Here is a 27,867-nt window from a genome sequence, read left to right on the forward strand (position 1 = left end):
AGAATCTGCAAAATAATGATGACATCGACCTACAAGTTGCTAAAGATTAAAAAAAAAAAAAATTGAATGAAGTTGCTTTTGAAGAAATGGACTATGAGATTGTGGTCATGGGTTAGTTGTGCCTGTCAATGGATTAAACCAATTTGATTTTTGTCAGTTGTTCTATATTTGCCTAAAATCACAAATTTTATGGAGAAGATTTTTTTTTTTTGTCAAAATATTAAGGATCTTTTTGGTACGCAAGCTAAACATTAGGAATCAAAACTGCGTTTCTTCCTTATTTCACTATCTCTTCTTTGATTTTCTCAAAAGAATAAACCTTTTGAATTGATTTTTTAAACAATGGTGAACATACTTCTTGAACTTGCTTTTTCTTTCTTTACATGCGAAGAAAGAACTTCATTTAAAAATGGAAAGAAGAGAAATGTTTGAATAACTTCTATTCATGTCAGGCTTAAATTCTTTTCATCAATTTTCTGAACTACCAATCTCAGTTAAAAAGAAAAGGTTTCTTCAATGAAGAACCCTACTAAAACTTGCGTACCTATAGCCTCAAAAGTAATCAAACGAAATCTTCTTATCGTAATCATGACTTAAGATGCACAGAAAGAAACCCAAGAATCACGAACGCATGAACACATTGTAAATCCCAACTAATCAAAATCTGGTAGAGTTTTAACTACAGGTTCAATACTTACAATGCAAACAATAAGAAGAACCTAAAAACAACCCTTCATATTGTGTGACAAGGTGGTACCTATTGGAGTTCTCTCAATAGCAACAAATGAGAGAAGGAAAGTTGAAACCATTCTTTCCCAAATTTGGAGTTTTCAAAAGGCAAATAATATTAGCATTCCCAAAAAAAAGGTCTCGCGCACTCTTTCTCTTCTTTTTACTATGTAAAAAGGCAATATTGTCCATTTATCGGTTGTGTCTATTCGTTAACTACTGCAATTGCCCTAAAGCTTCACAGTTGCTATAAAAGAGTTCCTTTGCCTCTTTCTTCACTACCAAAACCGTTCTTTCCCTACCATTGTACATTTTCTAGCAATGGCAAAAGATTAAAATTGCAAGGGCCTACTAGATCACATGAAACTGGAGGAAATCAATGATATTTGAAAACCACAAGTCTGGAAGAATTCTTGAATTTTGTCAATTGCTTTTATCTTCCATAGGTAATATTTTTAAAGATTGATCTTTTTCATTATTTTGTTTGTTTTATTAGAAACATGATGTTACAAGTTTGAACATAACAATTCAATATTTTGATTAGAGATTTTTTTTTTGGATAGTTTAAGTTATTAAAAATAATATATTTGTAGAAAAGAGGACAATTTGCAGTAGTATGCCAATATACTGGCTTTTTTTTGATTGCCATTCTCTGGACAAAATTTTCATGTTTTTTGGGAATATTTCCTTGATACATTTTTCAATGAACTTTTTATTTTATATATATCATATCTAAAAAAGTATTACAATATACCCTTCCAAAAAATGCAATCCAAACAATATACTTCCATGATCAATCATAGTAGTATTGCGATTAGAACCTTTTTTTTTACAATTAGAATAAAAAACTAAAAAAGAAAAATAGAACCTAGACAAGAAAATCAATTATGTGACTTGACTTTCAAGATTACTTGAAATAATTCTAATCTAGGTGAAGATAACTTGTAGTATTTTGGGTACTTTTTTTCAAAGGTCAAAAGGCTGTTTTGGTACAAAGGAATATGAGTACTAAACTATAGGTTTAAATTTAATTTCATTTAAATCAAAAGACGGAAAGGACTTAGGCCTGTCAATTGGACCATTTGAATCGATGTTTAACAAACTCAGGTTCGCTTTTATAGTTAGTAGTTAGTACCACTTTTGGATTTCGAATTATGAGTTTTGGATTGATAAATATGAAACTCGTACTTGACTCACAAAATATTCAAATTGTGAGTTTAATTCGGATTTAACTCAAACTCACTTATAACTCCTTAATTTCCTTAATGTAATTACTATAATTATTAAGTTTTAAACTAATTTAATATCCATAGGACCACAACATTAAAACTATACAAGAATCGGTAACAACTCATTAAAAAGTATATAAACCAAGAATTTTTCAACAATAATATATCCAATTAATTCAATGTACATGGAAAATAGAAATAAAACATGATCAATAGTTAATATATCTTCAAAGGTCCTCAATTTGCTCATACTAAGATTTGTCCTTCTAAATCTTTTGACATAATTTTGTATATGTAATAGTCGTGTATATATATATATATTAATATATTTTGACAAATAACTCATAAGTATTAGTATTATATAATTAGATATATAATTATATATATCAAAGTATGAATATTATATACATATATATATATATGCATATTAAAGGGTCGAGCCTATATCGGGTTTGCCCCTAATAAGGCCCAAACTCTACTCAAATTTAATTTGGAACTAATATTTAGATCTGATTTCAATCCAATTCAATGACAGTTAGACTCATTAGACTTTTTCTCGGAGCCGAGTTCAAACTGACTAAGCCCCATTGATAGTCCTAGAAGGATTGCCTCAGATTTTCATGCTAATCCGTTTCCCTCTCAAAATGAGTAAGAAAGGGGTAAAACAATAATTACATATATAATACTAAGTTTGAGGCCAAGTATACCAAAGGGAAGAAGTACATGAGACATTAGTGGCATGAATAAATGAAGTAAAAAATAAAAAAGTTTGATTAGAATTGCTAGTACCAATTTAAGACGATTGCGTTGTGATTCGCGTCTTATTTTGTCCTAATACCCTCAATATCACTATGTGAAAACTTAAGCAACTAAAATGATTAAAATCTCAATCCAAAAGTACAAAGTCAAAATTGTTAAATAACAATAATTAAATTTTGACTATTAGTCATTGTTGAGTTTTCGTCATTGTAGAATGTACCTACTACCAAAAACTTTGAGAACCAAATTTATTTTGATCAGAACATTAAAGACTAATTTAGCACTTAATCTAAAAATTGGAGACTAAAACTATAATTCTCCCTTTTTCCAAAAGAAAAATCTACACCTTTTTTTGGTTTTATTTTTGGCACACATGTGATTTTTTTCACCTTTGATACCACATAATGGTCCAAACCGACTGACATCGGTTAATAGATTCAATTGTCAAAATGACTTTGTAAATTGTGAGGCTGGTAATATGTAGAAAAATTTTGTTTGTTAGAATTTGGGTAAAAGGATAGTGCATTTGGTAAAATTAAAGTTTGAAAATTGAAGTTTGAAGTCTGAATTCCATTAAATTAAGTTGTTGAATTGTTAAGTATTAACTCCTATTTAATAACTCAATTTAACACTTAAAGTTAATGGATTTAGATATAAACATGTTCAAACGCATTTGATAACCAAAAAATTGTACATTTGAATTAATTAAATGACACTGAATTTTCTAGGCAAAATTGGGTTCGAAAAATAAAATGACACTAAATTTCCAGGTAAAACTTGCTCCAAAAAATAGGTGATAAGTTATTCATTTATCACTTAATGTGATATACATTCAAATGTATTACATTTAGTACTTAACAATTCAATAAATTAATAGATTCAGACTTTAAATTTAATATTTCATTTTGATATACACTCAAATGTGTCACATTTAGTACTTCGCAATTTAATAGCTTATCTGATTCAGACTTCAAATTTAATATTTCAAGTTTTGCGAAAAAAATTCAATGCCACTTAGTTAATTTAGACATTCTATTTTTGGTTATCAAATACATCTGAAGATGTTCAGATCTGAATCCATTAAGTTTAAGTGTTAAATTGGATTATCAAACAAGGCCTAAATCATTTAGTATAAATCACATTTTATCAGTAAAGTAAGTGGAAGAACTAGGGTATAAATCCTCATTTGCCATACAAAAGAGGGGGCGAAATATAAATATAAATATCCTTTGCCATACAGATTGCAATTCATTAACTCAATAATACTGGGAATGAAACACCGATAGACTCAAAAGAGTGGCTGAAAAATTTGTGACAGCAAAAACAGAAGAAAAAGCAAAAGAATTGGAACTGAAAACCAAGGAGTAGCTGAAGCCCTGGGAGCAGCACTCTGTTGTGATCAACATTCCTCGTTTTGACTACAACGCCTCTTCTTCTCTCCTGAGTCATTCCCACTCCGGATTCCTCATCACCTGCCCCATCAGTAAGGCCTCTCATCCCATCTCTTCTGTCCAGAAAGTTATGTTTTTTTTGTTATTTTTGTACTTTATTGGCATTTATTTATGTAATTTGCTTCTGGGTTTTTGAAAATTTTCAATTTGATTGTTTGGGATAGTCCGGGCAGTGTGGTGATTGATAAAAATGCTTCCTTTGTTATGTAGAGAGGGAGAAAAGTGCAACAAAAGAAGCCATGTCAATTTTTGAAAAAGGTAATGAATTCTGCTGGTTTTGTCTCTTGTCAGTTCTTTGGAATAATGTCACAATAAGGAAATTTTAGACATAAAGAAAATTCATGCTGACTTCAGAATCAGGACAGTTAAATTGGTTTAGTGAACTTGGTTTTATGGGATTCTTAGATTCTGGGCAAGGTTGGGAACTTGGGGTTTTTGTAAGTGAATAAGACTGTAGCGGGCTTGAATTACCTGTGTAATGTGTTTGCAGCTGTAATTGTTTTGGTTTAAGATGAAGAGTAGCAATTTTATGGAATAGATGTTTGAATGATTAAGCATAAGTAAACAGCAAATGGGATGGCAACAAATTGATAAACTGATGAAGTTTGGAGAACTGGGTGAGCTATGCAGAAGGTAGGCACAGGCATGTTGTGTTGTTCAAATGCAATAGGTGTTGATGGGGGAAAAACAAACAAACTAAAGTTGTTTACCGTTTTAAACGTGATAACTTTTTGGAAATGAAGTGTAATCCTAATGGTCTTCATTTGTGAGAATAATGGCAAAATTATGCACGCAACATTATTTCCATCTGTTGAACTTAGTCTAGGAAAAACATTGATGATTTTTGGGTTCTAAACTTGATTAAGATTTCAGTTTGCAGACAAACAGAAGGATAAGATGTCAATTATCCTGCCGATAGGTTTTTAACATCTGAGTCTAGTAGCTGGCTTCAAATTTTTTTTCATATGCTCTTCCACTTCATCCATTTATTTGTAGCCTGTGCATTTTTGGGTCACAGATTAGTATGGTTTAGTCCTTGTTTACAAGTCTTATTCAATATGTTTTGCTTACACACTGTCATTTGTCACTTGGTTCAATCAAGTGACTGCTTAAGTCTGCTGTGCCTTCTTGAGTAAATGACATGATCCGACATCCAAAATGCAGCACTGGTTAATCACTCACAGCTTTCCAGAATATATATATATATATATATATGACTTACCAATTTCCTTGAATTTGAAGAGGCTTATGGATACATAGTAACCTTAGCTTAAGCTTGAGTACATAACTGATACAGGTTAAGCACAAATTCACCTTACTAATATGGAACCTTTGCATTGTTTTCTTTGAAAATAAATCATAAACAATAGATAGAAGATATGCAATATTTTCTGCCGTAAGAAAATTTTTTTAAATATAAAAGCAATTTAATAAGTGTATCGTTATATTTCTCTAAAGAATGACATGGTCTTAAGTGATCATATTTCTGGAAGGAGAAGACCATTAGTCCAATTTTGTTCGGCATTTGAGACATCAGATATTATATGCATGAAATATATAGCTGATTGCCAATCACCTATTTTGAGTTCTCAAGAAATAGATATATAAGCTTCAGTTTGCTTTTAATATCAAAAAGGCATTCTCCATTGCAGCAGCTTTAGATAATTGTCTTTCATTCATACCTAAAGGGACTTGTATAGGCATGAGATGTTGCACTCTTCTAGGGCCCAAATAATAAGTGGACAATTTAGAGTTAGTTTAAAATCTTGTGGCAGACAACTTGTTTGGAATTGTTTTTGGATATATTTACACCAGAGGCCAAGCGTTGCTGAGGCTTATCACTATGTGAAAGAAATGAATGAGTTTCAGTTATATTTGAAGTCCTCTCCAAAGCCTGTATCGTTTTTATTTCTTGGACCTCTCTCGTTGCAAAGGGAAGACAAATGATAAACCAACTTGGAGAATGGGGAGGTGTGCATCTAGTGCTTGCAAGATTCTATTCCTTTGACTTCACGGAGTTTTTATAAAAGCTGTGTGTGCTGAATGTTTTCTTAGGGCTTCAAACTGATGTTGATATATTGATACATTATGCGTTCCATTCGTTTTTTATGAATGCCATCAATATTCACGACTGATGCAACCAATGAAGAGTTTAAGGGAAGAGTAAATTTTAATATTCTTGGGAACTTGGCTGAAGATCCAATTTACCCACTTTGAAGAATGGGTAATCTTTTTAGGATCTAGATTATTTAATAAAAATTTAAATTCTACATATTTCAGTAGACTTAAAATTTATGGTCCTTTAGTAGCTTATGGGTATTGGGTAAACTGACAGTGGAGGACACTTCGGCCATTGTTTGAGACCATAGGCTTATTCGTTGACTTTGTTGGAAGGGCTTTTAATTGGAATGTTGGGATTCATCACCTCAATTTCCTGTCATAAGATATTCTGGTCCCCAGGGCTGAGCTGAAGCCCAGTACATATTGCATGTACTATTGTACACACACCCCACAGACCCAGGTTTGTTAGGCCATCCATGAAGGAGTTATTTAAGTTATTCACTGGTGAATTTTTTATGCATCTTTGTCTTGGAAGTGATGTCCTAAACCTTTGTGTCATATGTGGCTTTCTTCCTGACATTTTACTCTCATCTTCCATTGCATGTGGTAGTTTCTTTTCCCGTCCTTGAATATACACCAATGTGAAAGTAAGAGTTCAACCTGTCCTCCCCACTGTCAAATAACATTCAGTGTTAAAAGCTTGTGTTCAAATTTTGTGTGAATGAGTTTGCTGCTATTAGTTAAAAGAGTTCAGGACGTTTTTACTGAGTCAGAAGCTATTTTAGTGTACTTCTAATGGATTTCAAAAGCTGGGGAAGTGCTTTGTTATCTGGAAGCATGCTCTATGTTGTTGGAATATTGAGTTGCTGAATTTGTGCACTAAATAGGGCTCTAGGATACAATCAGTGCAGAAAATTAGAACAGAAGTAGGGAAGAAGAAATTTAGAAACCGTTGCGTCCATGGGGATACTATTTTGTACCAGTTCTCCTTTTCAAACTGCCAACATAGAGATCTGATACATCACTCCTACAGTGGACAACCTTGCATATTCTCCAAATCTCATGTTATTTTCATATGCATCAATAACTATCTGTATTCTTCTACTTCCATCAGTTGCAGCTATAGAAGACTTTTATATCCTGATTGCTGATTGAAACCTGAAGAATTCCATGAGAACAGAAATATCTGCTACCAAATCGAACTATTGACTTTTAAAGATGAGAATCCCTCTGAATCCTCCTATGGAGATAATAGAATTATGTGTCAAATATAGATAATCTTTTCTTACTGGCTATTCTATGTAAACTGTTTCCTCTTGGAAAATAGTGGAGAAATGAAGTGAGTCTGGCTAGCTGGTGGTGATCTATTGTCATTCTTTACTTTTTCTTTTCATTAATTTTTTTTCAAAACTTGATTGACTTTTAGCACTTCTGATCTTAGAAGAATGCTTCTTTCTACAACTTTTTTGCTAACCCGGTTCTATCTTGATAGCTGTATTAATTTATGAAATCTTGGTTAAAAGAGTGACAATTAGCACAAGGATAATCAGAAATTTATGGTACAACAGATGGTCCGGGGGCAGAATACTCGAGTTTGGGAGCAATTCTGACATAATTGTTTGATATGATTATTAGTAGAGAAATTGCAGTTTAATGAAATGTAATTCTTGAAGATAATAGCCTATGGCTTTTATATACTTATGCTACTGAACTTGTGCAGAATCAGCATGCATGATATTTCTTCACCATCTTTTCTTTTTTCTTTTTCTTTTTTTTATAGATGATCTGATTGATTCATCCAATTTCATATATCTGAACTATCTCAATGGGAAACCTGCTTGCATCTAAAAGGTGTAAAGTGTAGAAATCAGCTTGGTGTCTTGTTACCTGTAATTGCAGTACATTTTCTTACATACCTTGTTGTGTATGTAAAACTAAATAAGTTAATTCAAGTTGCGTTTATGTTCTGTGAGATGTTGACCAGTTGTACGATTAAATATGCTTTGCAGTATGTCAGATCTTTGAGTATTCTAAATGCTGAAGGTTCTGAAAGTTTGGATGAGAATATGTCAGCTAAGAAGAGGAGAATATCTGTAAGTACAGAGGAGGAACTTGGCAACAGTTTGGAGAGGAAAGATGCGGCCGACGACTTTGGAGAACCTGGTAATAGTTTAAGTCTGGTATTTTAGTTTATACACATGCTCGTACAGATAAATTAACATGTATGACGACCCGCAAATCTACAAAAAAAATGAATAGGGTGGGGATTTGTCTGTAAGAACAGGTAATACGACTTGTATGCATGAAAAAATAAGAACAAGTTTATTAAAACAACTAGATCCAGATTCTAATGGAAGATTCTGAAGTGTTTTTGTCAGTGGCTGTTTGGCTTCTTTACCTTTTGGTTCTGAGCCAGAGACTCCACGACTAGAGCAAATTTTGCACCATGGCATGTCCTGCTTGGCATGGTTATATTTTTCATGGCAATATTGAGTGCTGTGACCGGCTTGATTGAGAAATTCATCTTCACGGGCTTAGGAAGAGGGCAAGAAGCATTGATGGTCAACCTCACTGTCCTGCTCATCCTCCTCTTTGGAGTATCTGTTGGTTTCACTGTTCTTCTTCCAAGAAGTTATTAAAGAAGTAGTCATTGGAAAATCTTGTAATGTTTGGTTATGCTTATATATAGTTTGGCCCAATATTGCAGCTAGACTAAACATTTTGTAGAGTAATGATTCCCATGTTTGTTACAAGTGTTCCGAGTATTTGAATAGTTTATTTGGTCAAATAGTTCTTTTAAAACCTGCATTTTATGCATGAGATTTGTGACATTGGCATATGAACTTTTTTGGGACTATTGGAGCAGGAAAATGGCCATCATTTGTGTGTACTAGTACTAAAAATGGGCTCAGTTTTGGACTAAACGAAAACTATATGTGCAGGTTTGAAAATAAGCTACAAGCTAGTAGATCAAGTTGATGGTTTGAACAACAAAATCTTGCCCCCTTCAATCTGCAATTTGGCTATGTCAAATCAGTAAAACTGTCAAGTTAATTCTGAAAATTTCTTAAAGCTCTATAAAAATGCTGGTATACAATAATCAGTTTGTGTACTGGTCAGTGAAAACTCAGGTCTCAAAGAGCTCAATCAGATGAGCAGAACTATGCCTGTGTATCTCAATACATGACAAAAATTTATTGTGTGTTTCATAGAGTTAATTGAAAAGTATGAGTATTTTGCTAAGTATTTTTGAAATCTAGGAAATATGGAGTTTTTTGTATGATACGTGAGAACGAGTCTTATATAAGTACATTACAAATGCCTGCTAACTAGGACTAAGAGAAAACAAAATGAACAAACTAATATCTTCAAATCATTTGCCCGTATTACATCCCTTCTTTCTTCAAGTATACTCTACCAGAAAAAAATCAATTCAGATTAATATCCTACCCCTATTTTTTTCCACTAATTGCCCAAATAAATTATTGTGGATATAACAAAATGGTTGATTATTGTAGAATATAATAAGATGTTTCCACGACTTGTAAAACCTACCAAAGAAATCCATATTCTAAATTTCAAATTTTTGCCTACTAAGCATTTCATCATACTAAAAGAAAAAATCACTAGGCATTTCATCATACGGAGGGTGCTATATTTGTTCATATTACTCGACAATCAAGATTAACATGATAGTTTTTTGTAGTCAATTAGATCTTTGTACAAATTGCTATGTATTAAAAGTAGAGGAAAAAATGAGGTAAAGAACTAGTTTTGTACCATGGAAGTTTGCGTGCATTAAGCATATAATTCAAAAATGTGTTTACTCAGAAATATAAAATTACTTGTTACAAAAACTCAAAAGATTCCCATATATATTAAACACATCCCGCCCAAATTACCTTTGGTCATGGACAGCCGATTGAAGTTTGGGATCATTTGCCACCATTACCCTCATTTGTGCATTAGCTCAACAGATATATTATAGAGTGCAACTCTTCCATCAGTTTTACATGGCCTGTGGTGTCTAATCGCATGAAATGAAACATGTTCATTGCAACCCTGTCAAGTTTCTGTGTTGTGATAATGACAGAGAATTGCTTAGAGTTATTTACTTCAAAAATCGAGGGAGGATTCAAATTCAATTTTGGAAAACATCGATCCCAGCATTAATGGCGTGTTCTCAATCACATTGCTTGGCCCTTTGGGGTAAAATCAGATGAAGATCTTACATCATGATGAAATGGAGTTTATACATTTCAAGTCCAAGAACACAAGCGCCATAACAAGTATAGTTGGCCGTTGTTGCAGAAGTACTACAACAAGTACAGCTAAAACAAACGACCAAAGGAAACAACAATTTGCAACCAAAAACAAAACATATCAAACACAGGAAGAACGAAGAGAAATGCCAAAGGTGATGAAGGCAAAAACTCAAAAGACCACGTAAATACCAAGACATGAAAAGGAATGATCATAATTTCCAAGAGGATTGAAAAAGTAGAAGCCATGAGAACTCCTTACTTTTGCGAAATCCCTTATTTTGCCATGACAACCTTCAAGTCTGGACTTTGGACTTCAAAAGGTGTTATACATCCAAGCTAATTTCACTAACTGCTTCATTACACTTCAAAATTAACTTAATGAAGACTGCCTTCTCTGTTTTACTTAACCAGAGCAAGTTTGATGGAGCCAACTATAAAAAACTATTTCGAGGAATTGAAGGTGATTGTAGCTATTTCATGATATGATTTGATACAAATGTAGTAAGCAGTAGAAAGGAAAAAGTAAACGAGAACTCAATGAAATAAGGGAAAAGCTAGTAAGCAACCTGAGACTTATAGAAGAGATGAGTTGACTGAATATCAATTAATGTTGAAAGCTGCAAAGAGTTGTCTCTTAGCTTCTCTTCTCTTAGAGGAACGTGCCTTCCCAATGACCATCAATCCAGTGACCAGTGAAAACTTGAGGGATATGAGAAATTGTCTGATAATCTTCACTTTGTTGATCTAAATTTTGTACTTTCTGCATTAGCTCATCAGACATATCAAAGAACCCAAGAAATTGAAGTCCGGTCAAGTTTTGGATGCCTGAAGGCAACTCCTGCATCAGTTTACAACCCATTAATTGCAGATTTCTGAGAGTAGCCATTGATTCCTCTTCCACTCACCCATTTCAGTCTTGTTAATGGCACAAGCTCTAAGTGCTGGAGTTTTTGAAATCCTCCAACCTCGAAACACAGTGTCTCCCCTTCATAAGCACGATAGAGAGTAAGTGATACCAGATTGGGCAAATGTCCGAGGGAGCCTGTTACATTCTCATCTTCTTTCTGTTACATTCTCATCTTCTTTCAACCTACTATTGTCCAACTGTAAGATTCTCAAGGATTGAAGTGATGTCACCCATTGCGGTACTCTCTCTAAACGCCCCTTCAACAACAGAGATGTGAGGAATCCAAGTTTTGGAGAGACGGAATGTTGGAGATCAAGGATCTCATCTTCTTTAATACAGGAGATGACCAATTTTCGAAGGTTGGTCAGCCTCAAGAGGGAGGACAGCAACTCTTTTCCATCTTCTCTTCTCAGCTTTGTGATGGCTAATCGTCGCAATTGCGTTAGCTTTCCAATCTCCCTTACTATTTTATCACTGTCTGCTTCTATACCAAACAAATCCTCCAAACAAACAAGCTTTCCAATTCCATCTGGAGATTTGCAGCCCCAAACTGCATACTCATTTGAATAATCACCCACTCCACCTAAGCAAAGACAACGGAGTTTTCTTAGATTTAGAATATCCGCAGGCAACTCTGTTACATTCGTTCCTATCAGATCTATAACTTCAAGGTTTTGAAGCTTCCCAATAGATTTTGGAATAATTTTAACTCCAGTTCCACTGAGATTAAGATACCTGAGATGAAATAGTTTGAAGACTTGCTTTGGGATGTTGTCCAATTCAGCTCCATGCAAATCCAACACCTTTAGCAACTTGGGATCACCACTTAAGAACTCGGATAAAAATGTAGTTGTGAAAGGATCTTCATACCCAAATATTGCCACAGACCGAAGACACTTTAAGCCACTAAATTCTTGTGGATTATCAGTGAAGTTGTGGATTGCTAGGTGTCGAACTTTTGTAGGCCATCTTGTGTAATATCTGGTGGCCACAGTCGTGAAGTCCTGCTCTTTGGATTTTGAAACAATGATTTCACGTAGAAAATCATGGAGACCACATGTTTCCAATCTGCCATCGGCAAATGAGGATTTAACTTGGATTAAGCTTCTGTTGATGAGTTCTTTCATATATCTCATAGCAATATCAGTGGATGTTATTCTTTCTTTCTCTTCTACAAATCCTAGTGCAATCCATTTCAGAAGTATATCATCCACATCAATTGGATAATCTTCAGGGTAGATGCTTAGATATAATACGCAGCTTTTAAGATAGTAAGGCAAATCATTGTAGCTAAGTAAGAGTACCCTTTTAATCCTGTCAAGCTTACCACTGCCATCTGCCTCGCCGCCAAAACCATGAAGAATCATCTCCCATTCATCTGTCTTTTCCATGTCCTTTAGAGCCAAAACACCACCTATTGCAACAATTGCAAGCGGTAGGCCCTCACATTTTTTCAATAATTTTTTAGCAACTTCTTCAAGATTTGGAGGACAGTCATTGCTCTGAAATGTTCTATTGCAAAATAGAGTCCAAGACTCTTTATCAGTAAGAGGCTTCATCTTATAGATGAAGTCAAGTGATCCTAAACAAGACGCAGAAGCTACATCAGCTATTCGTGTTGTCAACACAACACGACTAGTGATATTGCAGTCAGGCAATACACATTTGATAGCTGCCCAGGCATCTATACTCCACACATCATCAAGGACAATAATGTACCTTCTTTCTTGGAGGAAGTCTTTGACAAATTCACTCAGCGTAAGAACATCCATGGATTCCACTTGGGGAGGGACCGGCTGTCTGATTTCGTTTTACAATTGTTGGATCAGGTTCTTGATGATGACGCTGAACTGAAAATTTTGAGAAACAGTTATCCAGGCATGGCTCTGAAATTGTTTCTTCACTGCAGCATCATCGTAGACTTTTTTCACCAGGGTAGTCTTCTCGAGTCCCCCCATTCCCACAACCGAAACCACTTTCAATTGGGAATGGTCATTAAGGATTTTTGAGATGAGCTCTGCTTTTGGCTTATCAATCCCAACAAGTTGAGCTTCTTCAATGAAGAGTGATTGAGCACGAATGTCAAAATCTGCATTCACCTGACGGGAAGAGCTGAAGCCCCTTTCTTGAGTACCATATAGGGACTGGTACCTCTGATGCCTTGCTGAAATCTCTCCAACTCTGGCCTTGATGTCTTTTATCTCCAAAGAAATTTGATGGCGAGCTTTCAGATTCTTCATTGAGTTATAGATCTTTCCAACCTTGCCACAGAATCCATCCATGTAACCACGAGCAAAGCGGAAGGTAAAATCATCGAGAACATCCTCTGTATCATAAGCAACTTCTCGAACCTGCTTTAGCCATTCTTGGAGTTGAGAATCATTATTGTCTTCCTTTGCTTCAGCTTCTCTGAGGAAAGCCTTCATGCTCCCGAGTTCATCATTGATGAATTGAACATCTGATTTAAGCCCCTCCAAAAGTGTGATCTCATGGGAAAGCAAGGTTGAGAGCTGTTTAATCAAAAAACCTACGACACTCTCTGCCATGATGCTCAATCAAATTTCTCAAGAGTCGACAGGCCAAGACTTCACAGTGGCAAATGATCAGTAGAAAAAGGAAGGTACCTTATCGCTGCTTTTTGTGATGCTGTCTCTTCCAGTAATGCTTTCCAGAGTGCAAAGGACGATTCAATAGTCTCCATGGGCCATAGTCAAAAGTTTCCCATTAATTTTTGCAAGTGGCCTTCCCCACCCATCCCCATCTACATAATTTATATTTTAGGAATATAAGAATTTGCCAAAGGAATATAATTTATATGTTTTGGTACTCAATATTTGACTTGTATATCAAACTGATCCCGAATATTTTAGCCAAAATAAATCTATTCTCCAAATTTTTTGATTTTGACTTTACATTTTTAGTTCCTAATGTTTGAGGTTATGATCGATATGGTCCCTTTAGTTTCAAGTAGTCATAGCCAGCGGCTTTAAAATGAAAAAAAAATTGGTGAATTGAATTATAGATGTGGCAAATGCCTTCATAAATCCCTATACAATTTCATAAAAACACTTTATGTCAACACAATAGCATCGTTGAACTTAAAGAGTTTTTTTTTTTTTTAAATAAGTTACAACTGGATGACAATATATATACATAATATATAAAATAAAAAGAAAAGGAGAATTCTAGTATTAATATGTAATTTATTAGCATTCACACTAGTCTACTACACAAGTTCTTGCATGAATTGTGCATAGCGTCCTTAATTTGTTAGAGTTAGGAATTGTAATTATAAAAACTAGTAACATAAATACCAATATGAAGTGCTTTTACTCATTATGGTTAATTATCAATTAATTACTAATAGTATAAAACAATAGTTACATATATTATACCAAATTTGAGACCGATTATGCAAAAAGGAAGAAGTATATGAGACATTAGTCACATGAATAAATGAAATAAAAATAAAAAGTTTAATTAGAATCGCTAGCACCCATTTAAGACAATTGCACTGTAATTTGCATCTTATTTTATCCAAATACGCTCAATATCACTAATGAAAACTTAAGCGACTAAAATGATTAAAATTTCAAACAATAGGGATTAAAAGAGCAAAGTCAAAACTATTAAATAGTGGTAATTTGATTTTAACCCTTTGTCATTATTGAACTTTCGTCAAATGTCCTTAATGCACCTAATATCAGAAATTTTGAGAACCAAAATTATTTTGGTGGGAACATGAGAGACTAATTTAGCACATATGCTAAAAATTGGAGACTAAAACTACAATTCACCCAGTTTTCAAAAGAAAAATCTACACCTTTTTTGTTTTACTTTTATGCACACGTGTAATTTTTTTTTTTTTTCACCTTTGATATCACACAGTGGTCTAAACCAACTGACATATATTAATAGATTCAATTGTTAAAATAACTTATTTATGAATTGTGAGAGCAGTAATGTGTAGGAAAATTCTGTTGGGTAGAAATTTGGGTGGAAGGACTAAATCATTTAGTTTAAATTACATTTTAGTAAACTAAGTAAGTGGAAGAATTAAAACCCCATTTGCTCCCGAAAAAAGGGGGGAAAATAAATATAAATCTCATTTGCCATACAAATTATAGTCCATTAACTCAATGGAAAACATGACCATTGGAAGTTGCGAGGCGACAACTTATCGCCACACATTGCATTAGTAAGCCAACTTGCAACTTGTGTCTCCGGTGACATAATATAATTGCTGAAAAGACCAATTAATTCTTGTTGTTTTCAACAATGGGTCCTCTTTAATTCTCCTTTAATCACAATGCCGAAAGAGCAAGCCTTAATATTAAGTTGAGCAATGTTCCTTTTTTAAGAAATAAATTAACATAGTTTTTACACGGCTAACTACATATTTGTTTGATTCTTGTCATATGTAAATTAGAAATCAAGTGCTTCAGTCAAAAAAGTAGCTACCTCGGCATTTTATCGTACTTTGGAAATTTACTCAAATTTACCAAATTTGATGGTTAATATGCTTGGGTTTTAGCATTTTATTTATGACTATTATTGTTTTCAGACTTAAAAGTTTTTTTATTTAAAATACAAACCGGATAAAATACAAAGGGGCAAATAGTCTGTTAATTAGTTAATTAATTAATTAGATAATTAGTTAGTTAATTAGTTAAGCAGTTAATTAGTTAATTAGTTTAACATGCAAATAGTTTGTTAGTTTCGGATAGACAACAGCTTTAGTTAATTAGTTAATTAGTTAATTAGATAAAAAGAAATTAGTTAATTAGTTAATTAATTAATTAGATAATTAGTTAGTTAATTAGTTAAGTAGTTAATTAGTTAATTAGTTTAACATGTAAATAGTTTGTTAGTTTCGGATAGACAACAGCTTTAGTTAATTAGTTAATTAGTTAAGCAGTTAATTAGTTAATTAGTTTAACATGCAAATAGTTTGTTAGTTTCGGATAGACAACAACTTTAGTTAATTAGATAATTAGTTAAGTAGTTAATTAGATAAACAAAAATTAGTTAATTAGTTAATTAATTAATTAGATAATTAGGTAGTTAATTAGTTAAGCAGCTAATTAGTTAATTAGTTTAACATACAAATAGTTTATTAGTTTCGAACAGACAACAGCTTTAGTTAATTAGTTAATTAGATAATTAGATAAATAGAGATTAGTTAATTAGATAAACAGAAATTAGTTAATTAGTTAATTAATTAATTAGATAATTAGTTAATTAGTTAATAGTTAATTAGATAATTAGTTAATAGTTAATTAGTTTAATTATGCAGAAATAGTTTGATTAGTTAATAACTATTAACAATTAGATAATTAGTTAATTAGTTAATAGTTAATTAGATAATTAGTTATTAAATAATCAGATTATTAGTTATTTAGTTAATTAGTTAATTAGTTAAACTATGCAGAAATAGTTAATTTAGTGTAATTTTTATTAACAAATGTTTTGTTGGGTTTGATGAAAGTACTCATCACATTCATTTGGTAAAATTAAATCATGTCAGGGATACTTTAGTAAATTGACCCACTTTTGCCTATTAAATTGCCTCCAACTTTTGATAGGGGAGCTCAGTGCTATTTCAAAATTGATAGGGGAGGTCAATGCTATTACTATAAAAGTCAGGGGAGATTTCTGCAATTATCCCAAAGTTTTATAATCTTCCATCAGTTTTCCTTTGCTTTCCCCCCCTTTTTGGTCAGAAAAATTGTAGCAGCACTTGGCATCCTTCAAAATTCGTTTGTTTCTTTTCTTTTCTTTTCCACCTTAATTGAAAGTCCCAAACGTAATAAAATCCACTTTCTGTTCGATTCCGTTGGAATCTCAACTCCCAAACTAGCTGTATAATAGCTAATTTGGGAGTTTAGAATAGAAAAGAAAACAAGAGAAAGGATAAGTTAGAAAAAAAAATGATTGGAAAGGATCTAAGTTTCTATTTAAGTTGTTTGGGAGTTTAAGAAAGAAAATAAGGTAAATAGTTTTCTTTTGTTTGGGAGTTGAATACAAATGAAAAAAAAAAGATTTTTAAACAAGTAATTTTACAAATTTATCCTTTCTATAAAGTGAAAGGAGATGTTTTGGTGAGGGTTTTTATAGTAGAGGATTCATCGGAAATTAAAATTTTTTATATCAGGATTTTAAGGATAGTTTTGTCATATTTGAAAATTTACTTGAGACTACCACACTTTCCTTCCCAATTTTGGGCAGAAAGTTTTCCTTTAGAAGGAAAAAAGATATCTTTCGAAATCTTTTCCTTTCCTTCATATTTTTGCTCCCAAACAATGGAAAAACTTTTATCCTTTCAAAACTTTCCTTTTCTTTTCATTTCCTTCCTCCCAAACTAGCTATTATTGTTATCGACGTCTGTGACAATACTACTGTTCTAAACGGGAATCAAAGAGTTTTGTCCAAAACCCTCCAAGTTACTAGAAAATTGAAAAATTCTAAATTTTTAGATATAATTTCAAAATTTTGATTTTGATAATAGTAATCCAAAAAACAATTATGGGGTTTATTCCGATTTTCCGTTCCGAAACACTCTTGCCAACCGCCACCTAATAGACTCAGAAAAGAATGGCTGAAAAACTCGGGACACCGAAAACAGAAGAAAAAGCAAAAAAATTGGCTGAAGAAGCTATGAAAGTGGAACTGAAAACCAAGCAGGAGCTGAGGTCCTGGGAGCAGCATTCTGCTGTGATCAGCATTCCTCGTTTTGATTACGACGCCTCTTCTTCTCTCCTCAATCATTCCCACTCCGGCTTCCTCATCACCTGCCTCGTCAGTAAGGCCTCTCTTCTCATCTCTTCTGTGCAGAAAGTTATGTTCTTTTTTACTCTTCTGTTTTGTTATTTTTGTACTTTATTCGCCTTTTTTATGTAATTTGCTTCTGGGTTTTTGAAAATTTTCAATTTGATTGTTTGGGTTAGTTTGGGCAGTGTGGTGATTGATAAAAATGCTTCCTTTGTTTATGTAGAGAGGGAGAAGAGGTAATGAATTCTGCTGGTTTTGTTTCTTGTCAGTTTTTGGGAATAATGTCAAAATAAGAAAATTTTAGACAAAGAAAATTCATGCTGACTTGAGAATCAGGACAGTTGAATTGGTTGACTGAAGTTGGTTTTGGTGGGATTCTTAATTTCTTGGCAAGGTTGGGAACTTGGGGTTTTTGTAAGTGAATAAGACCATAGCGGGCTTGAATTACCGGTATAATGTGTTTGCAGCTGTAATTGTTTTGGTTTAAGATGAAGAGTAGCAATGTTATGGAATAGATGTTTGAATGATTAAGCATAAGTAAACAGCAAATGGGATGGCGACTAACAATAGATAAAACTCATGAAGTTTGGAGAACTGGGTGAGCAATGCAGAAGGTAGGTGCAGGCATGTTGTGTTGTTCAAACGTATTAGGTATTAAGGAAGGGGGAAAAAACAAAGAAACTGAAGTTGTATTCTGTTTTAAATGTGATAAATGTATGGAAATGAAGTGTAATGCTAATGGTCTTCATTTGTGAGAAAAATGGCAAAAGAATGCAGTCAACACTGTTTCCATCTGTTGAACTTAGTTTAGGAAAAACGTTTATCATTTTTGGGTTCTAAACTTGATTAAGATTTCAGTTGGCAGACAAACAGAAGGATAAGATGTCAATTATCCTGCCAATAGGTTATTAACATCTGAGTCTAGTAGCTGGCTTTAAATTTTTTTGCTTATGATCTTCCACTTCACCTATTTATTTGTAATTAGTGCATTGCTGGGTCACAGATTAATATGGTTTATTCCTTGTTTACATGTCTTATTCACCTTGCTTTGCTCACACTCTGTCATTTGTCACTTGGTTCAATCAAGTGACTCCGCTTAAGTCTGCTGTGCCTTCTTGAGTAAATGACATGTTTCGTCATCCACAATGTAACACTGGTTAAGTTCTTTATCACCTATAGCTTTCCAGTGTGTATATATGAATGAGTTACCATTTTCTTTGAACTTGAAGAGGCATATGGATACATAGTTAGCTTAAGCTTGAGTACTTATCTCATACGGGTAAAGGAAAAATTGACCTTAATTATACGGAAGCTTTGCATTGTTTTCTTTGAAAAAAAAAACAGAAACAATGTATAGAAGATATGCAATATTTTGTACTGTAAAAAAAAAATTTATAAATATAAAAGCAATTTAACTTGAAAAGCTAACAAAATATGATTGTGCTTCTTCTATTCGCAGAGGATTAAAACATAAATTTGACCAGAAAAACAAAGAACTTAAATTATGTACCAATTTTGGTATGTAGTCGGTTTGGCAGAGAATTTGAGTTGGTTTGGTATGTAGTTAACTTATCACAGGCTGGTGGTGGTGGTGGTAAACTCTGGGCTCGGAAACTCGAGAACCAAATGCCAGCTTTAGGCTTAGAGGTGAGTTTTGGTTCCTGTGGTTCCCTAATTTATGGTTTAGGAGGATTCTATTTTCACCCTACTGAAGATGGTTCTAATTATGTCATGAAGCCTGATGATGAAGAGGATTGCACGGTTTACTTTTACGGCACCTCCAAGCCCTTCCAAGCTTGAGAACGGGTGATTCAAAAGTCAGGGGTAGTAGAATCTATGTCCTTAGGAAATGAGGTAGGCAATCCATGGGGCAAGTATTTGGATCAGTCATTTAGCCAACCATAGCGGCATCCTCTGAGTTGTAAATTTCATGTTGGTGAACCTCCCATTGAAAGATCTCTCCCTCCCTCCCTTGGATAAAAAATTTGACTCTCAGCACTACGTCCTGTTTCCTATCGGTGCTGGGGATCAAGTTGTTCTTGTGTGTTACAAATCGGAGATTGACAAAGTGTTCAAGGTTTGTCGATGATCGCGATCGGTTCATTATTATCCCTTTTGTGTGGAAGGGAATTACTTGTTCACAAATTTCGGCATCAGTATTTTTGCCTGTCGTGTATTTGACATGAGTTTATTTCAAGGACCTGCTCCTTTCTATGGTAAAGTTGAGGGATTGCCTGACCACTTTTTTCCTCCTCAATATCATGGTCATAGTCCAATGCCCTTACAGCGAATTGGACCAAATAAGTTTGCTACCCTTTGCCTCGCAACTGTGGGGCAAAAACCACCACATTGTGCTAGGTTGAGTGTGTTCACCACTTCACCCGATGAGGAGGAGCATTCTGCTGCCCCTCTTCGGGAGGGGAAGAAGGAAAATGATACTTCTTTATAGGAAGAAGATGAAGAAGGAATCTTGTTTTGTTCCCAACATTGAATTAGACAAGTCTTGAACTCGAGGTAGATGAGCATGTTCATTTTTATATTGATGCTATTGATGTAGTATTGCCTCAATCAGAAGCAGATGTGCATATGTGGTGGTCCGTGGTGAGGAAGGTTGTTTGAGTTCAGTTCTGAAATTGCACATATTCATGGTTGGCATTTGGGAAATTGATGAACTCGGATGTTTGATCATTTGTTGTTAGTGTACCAAAGGACTTCCGAATCAACCATACTGTATATACTAAACATCTTTACTAGTTTTGCTGTTTAGTATACCAAAGGAACATGGTTTTTCTGATAACAAGGAACTAGATGAGTGACTTGAGATCAAGCCTGGGGAGCATGCTAATTTCTTTATTGACCCTGTTGCTGTAGTATTTACTCAAACAGAGGTAGATGACAAGAATAAGCATGAGATGTGTAGCTACAAACAATGTATCTTAAAAAGTGCTTAACCACAGGGAATGTATAAGGATCACCTTTTGGGCTAATTAATTAGAATATTGGCAAAAAAAAAAAAGAAAAGTCGGACACTTAGGGTTCTGATAGGGGTGTGGTCTCAAACTATTGGTGCCGGGCTATGACACAATTTTTTTTTTTTTAAAAAAAGATCACTGGCTGCCGGGCTTAGTCAAAGAAAAGCCCGGCAGCCCACCTGCAAAAAGTTAAAAAAAAAAAAAAAAAAAAAGCCTGGCCTAGCTACATAAGTCGACAAAAAAAGGAAAAGGCTGGCGGAATCTGACTAAAGTTAATATGCTTCAGCATCCCGTGGCCTAGCTACATAAGCCGACCAAAAAAAAAAGGCTGGCGGAATGTGACTAAAGTGAATTTGTTTTACATTTTTTTACATACCTTGTTGTGTATGTAAAACTAAATAAGTTAATTGAAGCCGCGTTTATGTTCTGTGAGATGTTGACTGGTTGTACGATTAAATATGCTTTGCAGTTTGTCAGATCTTTGAGTATTCTAATGCTGAAGGTTCTGAAAGTTTGGATGTGAATATGTCAGCTAAGAAGAGTAGAATATCTGTAAGTACAGAGGAGAAACTTGGCAACAGTTTGGCGAAGAAAGATACGGCCGATGATTTTGGAGAACCTGGTAATAGTTGAAGTCTGGTATTTTAGTTTATATACATGCTCGGACAGATAATGCAAATTAACATGTATTACTATCTGCAAATCTACAAAGAAAATGAAGAGGGTGGGGATTTGTCTGTAAGAACAGGTAATATGAATTGTATGCATGAAACAATAAGAACAAGTTTATTAAAACAATATGTGACTATAAAAACAGGGAATGAGAAGTAAATAGAAGGAGAAGAGTAAAGAAAATACCTTATGATAGCTGCATCCCTGAGACATACTTATTTAGCCTAGTTTGACTTTGTAAAAGGCTCTAATACTGCCCATGTGCTTAAACACCAACCCCCTATCCCCGACTGGGCCTTTAGCAAAAATTATCTGTGTACCCACTTTGCTACAAATAGTTTATGTGAGAGGTATTTATCTGTGAAGGTTTTGGCTTCTTACTACAAGAGTAGAGTTCAAGGCACAATTAAAATTATTAGCAGGTAGAGAAAAGATGAAATGGAACTTCCCTTTGAAAAACTAATGAATGAATGAACAGAATGTACTCTAAAAAAGTTGTAGAAGAAATTGTGTTATTTCCATTGTCTATTCTTTCTTTCAACAGCCCCATGTTGTTGTATGGTCTGAGAACTGGAGCAGAACAATCTATCATTCTTTTCTTTTTCACATTATCTACTCTTGCTGTTTTGCATCTTTTGCGTAACAAATCGGTACCATGGATTTCCACTACCCATAAGTCTTTTTGAAATATTATAAATCATTCTCTCTTTCTCTGTCTTTTTGCAGCTTAAAGTTATTCTGGAAGTTAAACATGCACGAAAAGTTAGTGTTCAAGAAAAGAATATGACTGTTTTGACGTAATCCAAACTTCTTAGAAGTATTGCAAGGACTGCACCTACTCAACATCAGGCTCTATAAAATTTTTCATTGCTGTAATAAATGGTAACTCCTCTTGTATTCATTTAGTGGTAATACTATGCATAGAAGTGCATCAGAGAGATTGTTTGCTTTTCACCTCTCTGTTACTAATAATTTCCATTGCCATTGACAATTACAAATAGTTACTTCTATTTGGTCAACCAACCATGTAGTATTCTGAGGCAGCAACAATGAGCTGATGCTTGATTTTTTCTCTATTCAACCAAAAGCATAACTCAATTCTTCCTATGCTTATTAAAAATTAAAAGTGACTCATTATCCAAGAAAATTAATGATGGAAAAAATTAAGATAAACTGAAAGCAATAAGATCGTCCTGCTATTGACCTCATAATCACCATTTTTGAGATGCCAAATAACACAAAGAAACAAAAATTGAGTCCTCTTTAGTCTAATTCAATGTCAAGCAACAAAGTAAACATCTTCATAATTTTCAATTTGGAAAGTTCATAACTCTGGGTCCTAAACTGTCATTATAAATAGAAATGCCCAATGAAATGACCTTCACTGAAGGCATAGGAAAGTTCACACCTCTGGGTCTCAACAATTAACAGAAATATCCAATGAAATGACCTTCACTAATGTTAGGCACCATTGAAATGCATTATTAGAAAATAAAACCTGCCATCTTTTTTTAGTAGACAGAAATGCAAGCTTCTGGATAATAAATAGCAAGTCTAACAATTCCTTCAGCTTACTGACATTGGTATGAGAAACTTCTGTAGTCTTCCTTGCTATTTCTTTAAGTACAAAAAAGAAGTTTGAAAAGTTCTTTCCTGGATTTGGATGCATCAAGTTCTCTTTGCTTTCGTAACATGAGAAATAATATAAGGTTTTATGGATAAAAGAGTGAAAGGAACAAGGACAAAAGGGGGAAATTCCTATAGGATCCTCACATCCCACTTACGTATCATATAAAGTACAAATATTTGAAAGCACATTTGTCGTCCATAAGTATTTTAGTGCAAAATTCCTCAAACTTTACAATGACTATAGTAATTCTAACTCTTTTGCTTTTACGTCTTCTGAAATAACTGACCACAACCTGTTGTGTCAGGTAAATGCACAGAAAACTCTCGCTCCTTCCAGATTCAGTTAGAGATAATATAAGTGACACTGAAACAAGTAATACACTTTCGCTAGTCAAGTTGACCAGGAGCGGTTTACTTCTCTTCGGCTTTCCTAAGGGGGAGGACCCTGCCGTTGTTGATATTGTGCAAAACATCATTCCATTGCAGGAAAGTGGGAGTCTAAAGTCAGCACAGTAAGATTCTTACTTCTTGCCTTGAATGTTCTTAGCTTTATCCAGATCTCTGTACTTAAAGCCTGTTTTATTTTCAAGAGATTGTAAGACATGCATTACAATATTTGTTTTAAATAGTTGTTACATATATTTTGATTTTGGGGCATATTTTAACAAATCCTTCTTGTGTTTGCTCTTTTACCTCCATGTTAATTGATGTCTTCTAATTGGTATGGCGTTTGTTGTAACATGGTTATATTGTTCGACAAAAAGTGCTTATTTGATAGCAAGAGAACCAAGTGAAAATGTGGTAAAAATGTAAAAGAAATAACATAGTGGAGATATTGCTACAAGGTTATGGTAGTAAACCAACATACAAGAAGTTCACAGCAATTACTGGTATATTGTTGTTGCAGCGTCAAATCTACTATCTTAAGAAGCTTTAAAATAAAAGATAAATAATATATCATAGGGGAAAGTCACAGACGCAGTTTTCAAGGGTTGCCTCAAATGCACATTTTTCTTATTTCTTCTTTAACTTGCAATATTCCCAGATTAATTTCAGCATAGAGTATGGTGTTTTGCTTTCAAAATTACTTGCTGTTGTATTAGACTTACTCTCTGATATTGCTGGCTGAAATTGTTTAGACTGAGGTGCTTGGAGGATACAAATGCATCATTGCAATGAAGTTAGGCAGCAGGTAACCAAAAAATGGTTGCAGCATTCTAAATCTGCCTTTTTCCCCTACCAAACCCTGATTGATGAGGCTAGATGAAGTCTCTAATTTTTCATTTTTTTTAAGGCTAAGAATCTTGTCCATTGGACACCCAACCTCTCTCTTTCTCTCTCCACCACCTCCATTCCCAGTATAAGGGCGATCATACATTACATCATATACAGAAAACAAAATTATTGTGAAGGAGTTGACTTTGCTGGTGATTTCGGTTTAAATTATTATTGATTTTCTTCTCCCAATCGGCTGTTTCCAAGGACCTTGTCTTCTTGTTTGGCGACAATTTATCTTTCGGGATCCAACTGTCTGGCTTGTCGTACTACATTTTTGGAGAGTTTTATTTTGTTTTGACAAAAGCACTAGTCATTTAGGTATATCTAAACTTCAGATGGAGTTCATAGTTTGATTAAGAACGGGAAAACAAAGATTCAACAAAAGATAAAAGCCATGAATCTAAAGAGAAAGCAGGAAAAGTTAGACAGTCTGTGCTTGTTTAAATGGATTTGATATTATAACATATGAGCTTACAGCATTTTGAGTCACTTTCATATCTGTTTTTCAGATTAAGCTATTCTAGGATTATCAAGGAAATTGCTTGTTGGTCTCAGTCTATTGCAGTAGCATTTTATTACCGGAGTCCCATATCATGCTTAATTTTCAAAAGTTAGTAGTGATATCTTGCCAGGGAATTACATAATGCTAATCATTAGGATTCCATTTTGTGCAAAGAATTCAAGTCCTGATTGTCAACATATTTTTTCCTTTTAATGTTGTTTCTTCAATTGGATAGTGAGTTTCTTTGTAGGTGGAGAAATTTGTTGTCAGCATGCATAAACAACTGACTCAACGTTACATCTCAAGACCCTCTGAGTTGGCTCCACCTATCCTCTTTTGCAGTCTATTATAGCATAGTTTTCAGTTAGCACATTCATTTGCTATAGGATTTTATCTTCTGCAAGCTTCTTCTTGATAAGCAAAAGCATGTTACAGAAACCTATGGAAATTTTATGGCTTTCTTTGTTTCTATAATTGCATGTTGTCTGATAGTTGATGCATTACTCAGAAGAGTTTGTGTGGCTATACATTTGTAATTCTTTCTCACAATAAATGAGAGCAGTAGATAGTGTACCTAGTGAAGCATGAGCCTCATCAAAATCGTAAACTTATGACAAAGCAACTGCTTCCTAGAAAAAAAATTCTGGCAAAGAAAGAGAAAGTTGGTGTTAGGGGATTGGGGGGCGGATAGGTTTTATTTCTTTTGCCATACTCAACTGTTATCTGCATAAGAACTCTCCCATAGCCTTTCTTGGGATCAAAGAGGAAAGTAAAAGGAGAGAATAAAGAAAATAGTGCCCAAAGCAGGCAAAAAAAAAAAAAAGGAAAAAAAAAAAAGAAGAAACAGACACAGAAGAGATAGTGCATAGGACTAATCATTGTAGTGGTATTCCCAAACTAATTGTCTTCCATAAGTGTACATTCTCACACAGAGCACTCACACAAAGAGAGGTCCACGTTTGAGAACTTTCTTTGTGATAGCCAATTCCTTTAGCTGGCATTTATTTGGTTCTCTGTTCATTCAACATTTACTTTTTTTAGAATATCTTTGGTTGTGATGCATTTGGTTATTAATTGCATCTTTAATCATCTGATGCAGATGGTGCCACCGTATATTCCCTATCCAAGCCACTTGTAGGTTAGATGAGAAGGAAGTACACTCTATCGTGTCAAAGCTAGTCAATCAGTTTCTGAAAGATAAAAAGAACAAAGTTGCACAGCCAGTAAAGGTATGCCCTGAAGTTTATTTTTGTGCAGGTTGATCATTAATTCTGTCGCATGAGCATCTGCAATTTGGAATAGGCATATGAATGCCTATGAGAGAGACCTTTCACTTTATGCTGTATAAATGTCTATAGTATGTCTTCTGGAAGAACTCAAAGCACTCATGACGTTCCACAGTTTGCAGTTGGGTACAATAGAAGAGGAATTGAGGAAACTCAGATGAAGGATGTGAGAGTAACTTCAAATGGTTCCAAAATATCTGTTCTCTTACCGTGGCAACTGTTTTAGCATTGTGGCAGCTGCTGTTAAAGATGATGTTCCAGATTCAATTGTAGATCTGAAGTGCCGTGAGGTAACAGCTAAAATACGAACATAAAGAAATGTAATTCCTTTACTTTTCCTGGCTGTTGTATTTTCATGCGCTAATTCTAACTACCTTTTTGCAGCTTGCTGTACTGCTTGAGGTTCTGCCACACTCTGGGATTCCTAATGAGAGTGTGGTGGTTGGTGTGCCAGTTTTCTACAAATGCTTGTTAGTTCAAAACCACATCTGTGTCTCAGGGCATTGGTAAAAGGATGCTAAGTCCAACACTGGGAAGAAAGGTCAGTGATGATAACCTTGCTTGTGATGATAATCTCCACAAGCAAAGCTGAAGTGAGCATTTTGTGTTACTCAGAAAGATGGTGATGTGGTTTGCTACTGCAGAAATTAATGCGATGACGGATCAAAATTTATAGCTACTTGAAGATGGATAGTGCAAATTCCAGCAACTCAAGCTTCCCTGTAAACAGACCATCCCACAGAAACAGAAAAGAGAGTAGCTCTTTTCTTACTAATTGCTCTTAACTGGAAACTCCTGGTGGTTAAACTTGGATATAATCAGGATGCTCTAATATAGCTAACTGTTGGGAGCTATGATACAAGAATTGAAAAATTAAAAAGTAATCAGCATCACTTGCTCTAAACATCTATTCTAACTAAAATGGTGCTGGAAATCTACCTATAGCACATGAATTTGGGAAAGAAATTCAAGACATGAAAGCCCCTCTACAGTCAGATTTTGGCCACACCAAATAGTGGAACTTGTGTCTGAAGTATCAGTAGTGTAACCTTTTTTCGTATCAAATTTTGCCGATATAACCTAAACATGTATGAAAGATCAGCATGAGATAAAACAAAGTTCATTACCTTTGCAACAGCAAGTGAGCTTAAGAACACATTCCAACACAATTCAGGTGACTCAATGAACAGAAGAGAACCAGTTTAAAAGTTCGTTGATTACTTACAGTAACAGCAGTTCGTTGGCAGCTCTAACACGTAAGAGATTTATGTGAACGAGTGTACAAACTCTGAAAAAGTAGTGCAGTTGTAAAAGAAAGCAAAGTAAAAGAATGAAAGAAATGTGATTGGATCATAA

At 34.2% G+C, this 27,867-nt stretch overlaps 1 protein-coding gene, 1 long non-coding RNA gene and 1 pseudogene across 13 annotated transcripts; 2 read left to right on the forward strand and 1 right to left on the reverse strand.

Annotated features, from left to right (window-relative positions):
• The first annotated feature begins 3,971 nt into the window (after positions 1–3,971).
• LOC140021603 (uncharacterized) lies at positions 3,972–9,017 on the forward strand. Of its 2 annotated transcripts, XR_011825496.1 has the most exons (4): positions 3,972–4,200; positions 4,379–4,426; positions 8,239–8,392; positions 8,608–9,017. It is a non-coding gene; the product is annotated as an uncharacterized lncRNA (long non-coding RNA). The 2 variants fall into 2 exon arrangements; XR_011825495.1 differs by having other exon boundaries at positions 8,239–9,017.
• A 1,673-nt stretch (positions 9,018–10,690) lies between these two features.
• LOC113717698 (disease resistance protein RPM1-like) lies at positions 10,691–14,151 on the reverse strand (annotated as a pseudogene).
• Positions 14,152–17,654: 3,503 nt separating this feature from the next.
• LOC113717699 (uncharacterized) lies at positions 17,655–27,415 on the forward strand. Of its 11 annotated transcripts, none has more exons than XM_072072843.1 (7): positions 17,655–18,203; positions 21,614–21,766; positions 22,543–22,698; positions 23,751–23,957; positions 26,325–26,454; positions 26,627–26,801; positions 26,896–27,415. In XM_072072843.1, the coding sequence occupies exons 1-3, from the start codon at positions 17,996–17,998 to the stop codon at positions 22,545–22,547; spliced, it is 366 nt and encodes a 121-aa protein (XP_071928944.1). In that variant the 5' UTR covers positions 17,655–17,995; the 3' UTR covers positions 22,548–22,698; positions 23,751–23,957; positions 26,325–26,454; positions 26,627–26,801; positions 26,896–27,415. The 11 variants fall into 11 exon arrangements, with proteins under 11 accessions (XP_071928944.1, XP_071928942.1, XP_027098287.2 ...); XM_072072841.1 differs by lacking the exon at positions 22,543–22,698 and adding an exon at positions 24,585–25,540; XM_027242486.2 differs by lacking the exon at positions 22,543–22,698 and adding an exon at positions 24,585–24,637.
• The last annotated feature ends 452 nt before the right edge of the window (positions 27,416–27,867 follow it).

This window comes from Coffea arabica, chromosome 11e, assembly GCF_036785885.1.
Source record: "Coffea arabica cultivar ET-39 chromosome 11e, Coffea Arabica ET-39 HiFi, whole genome shotgun sequence".
NCBI lineage: Eukaryota > Viridiplantae > Streptophyta > Magnoliopsida > Gentianales > Rubiaceae > Coffea > Coffea arabica.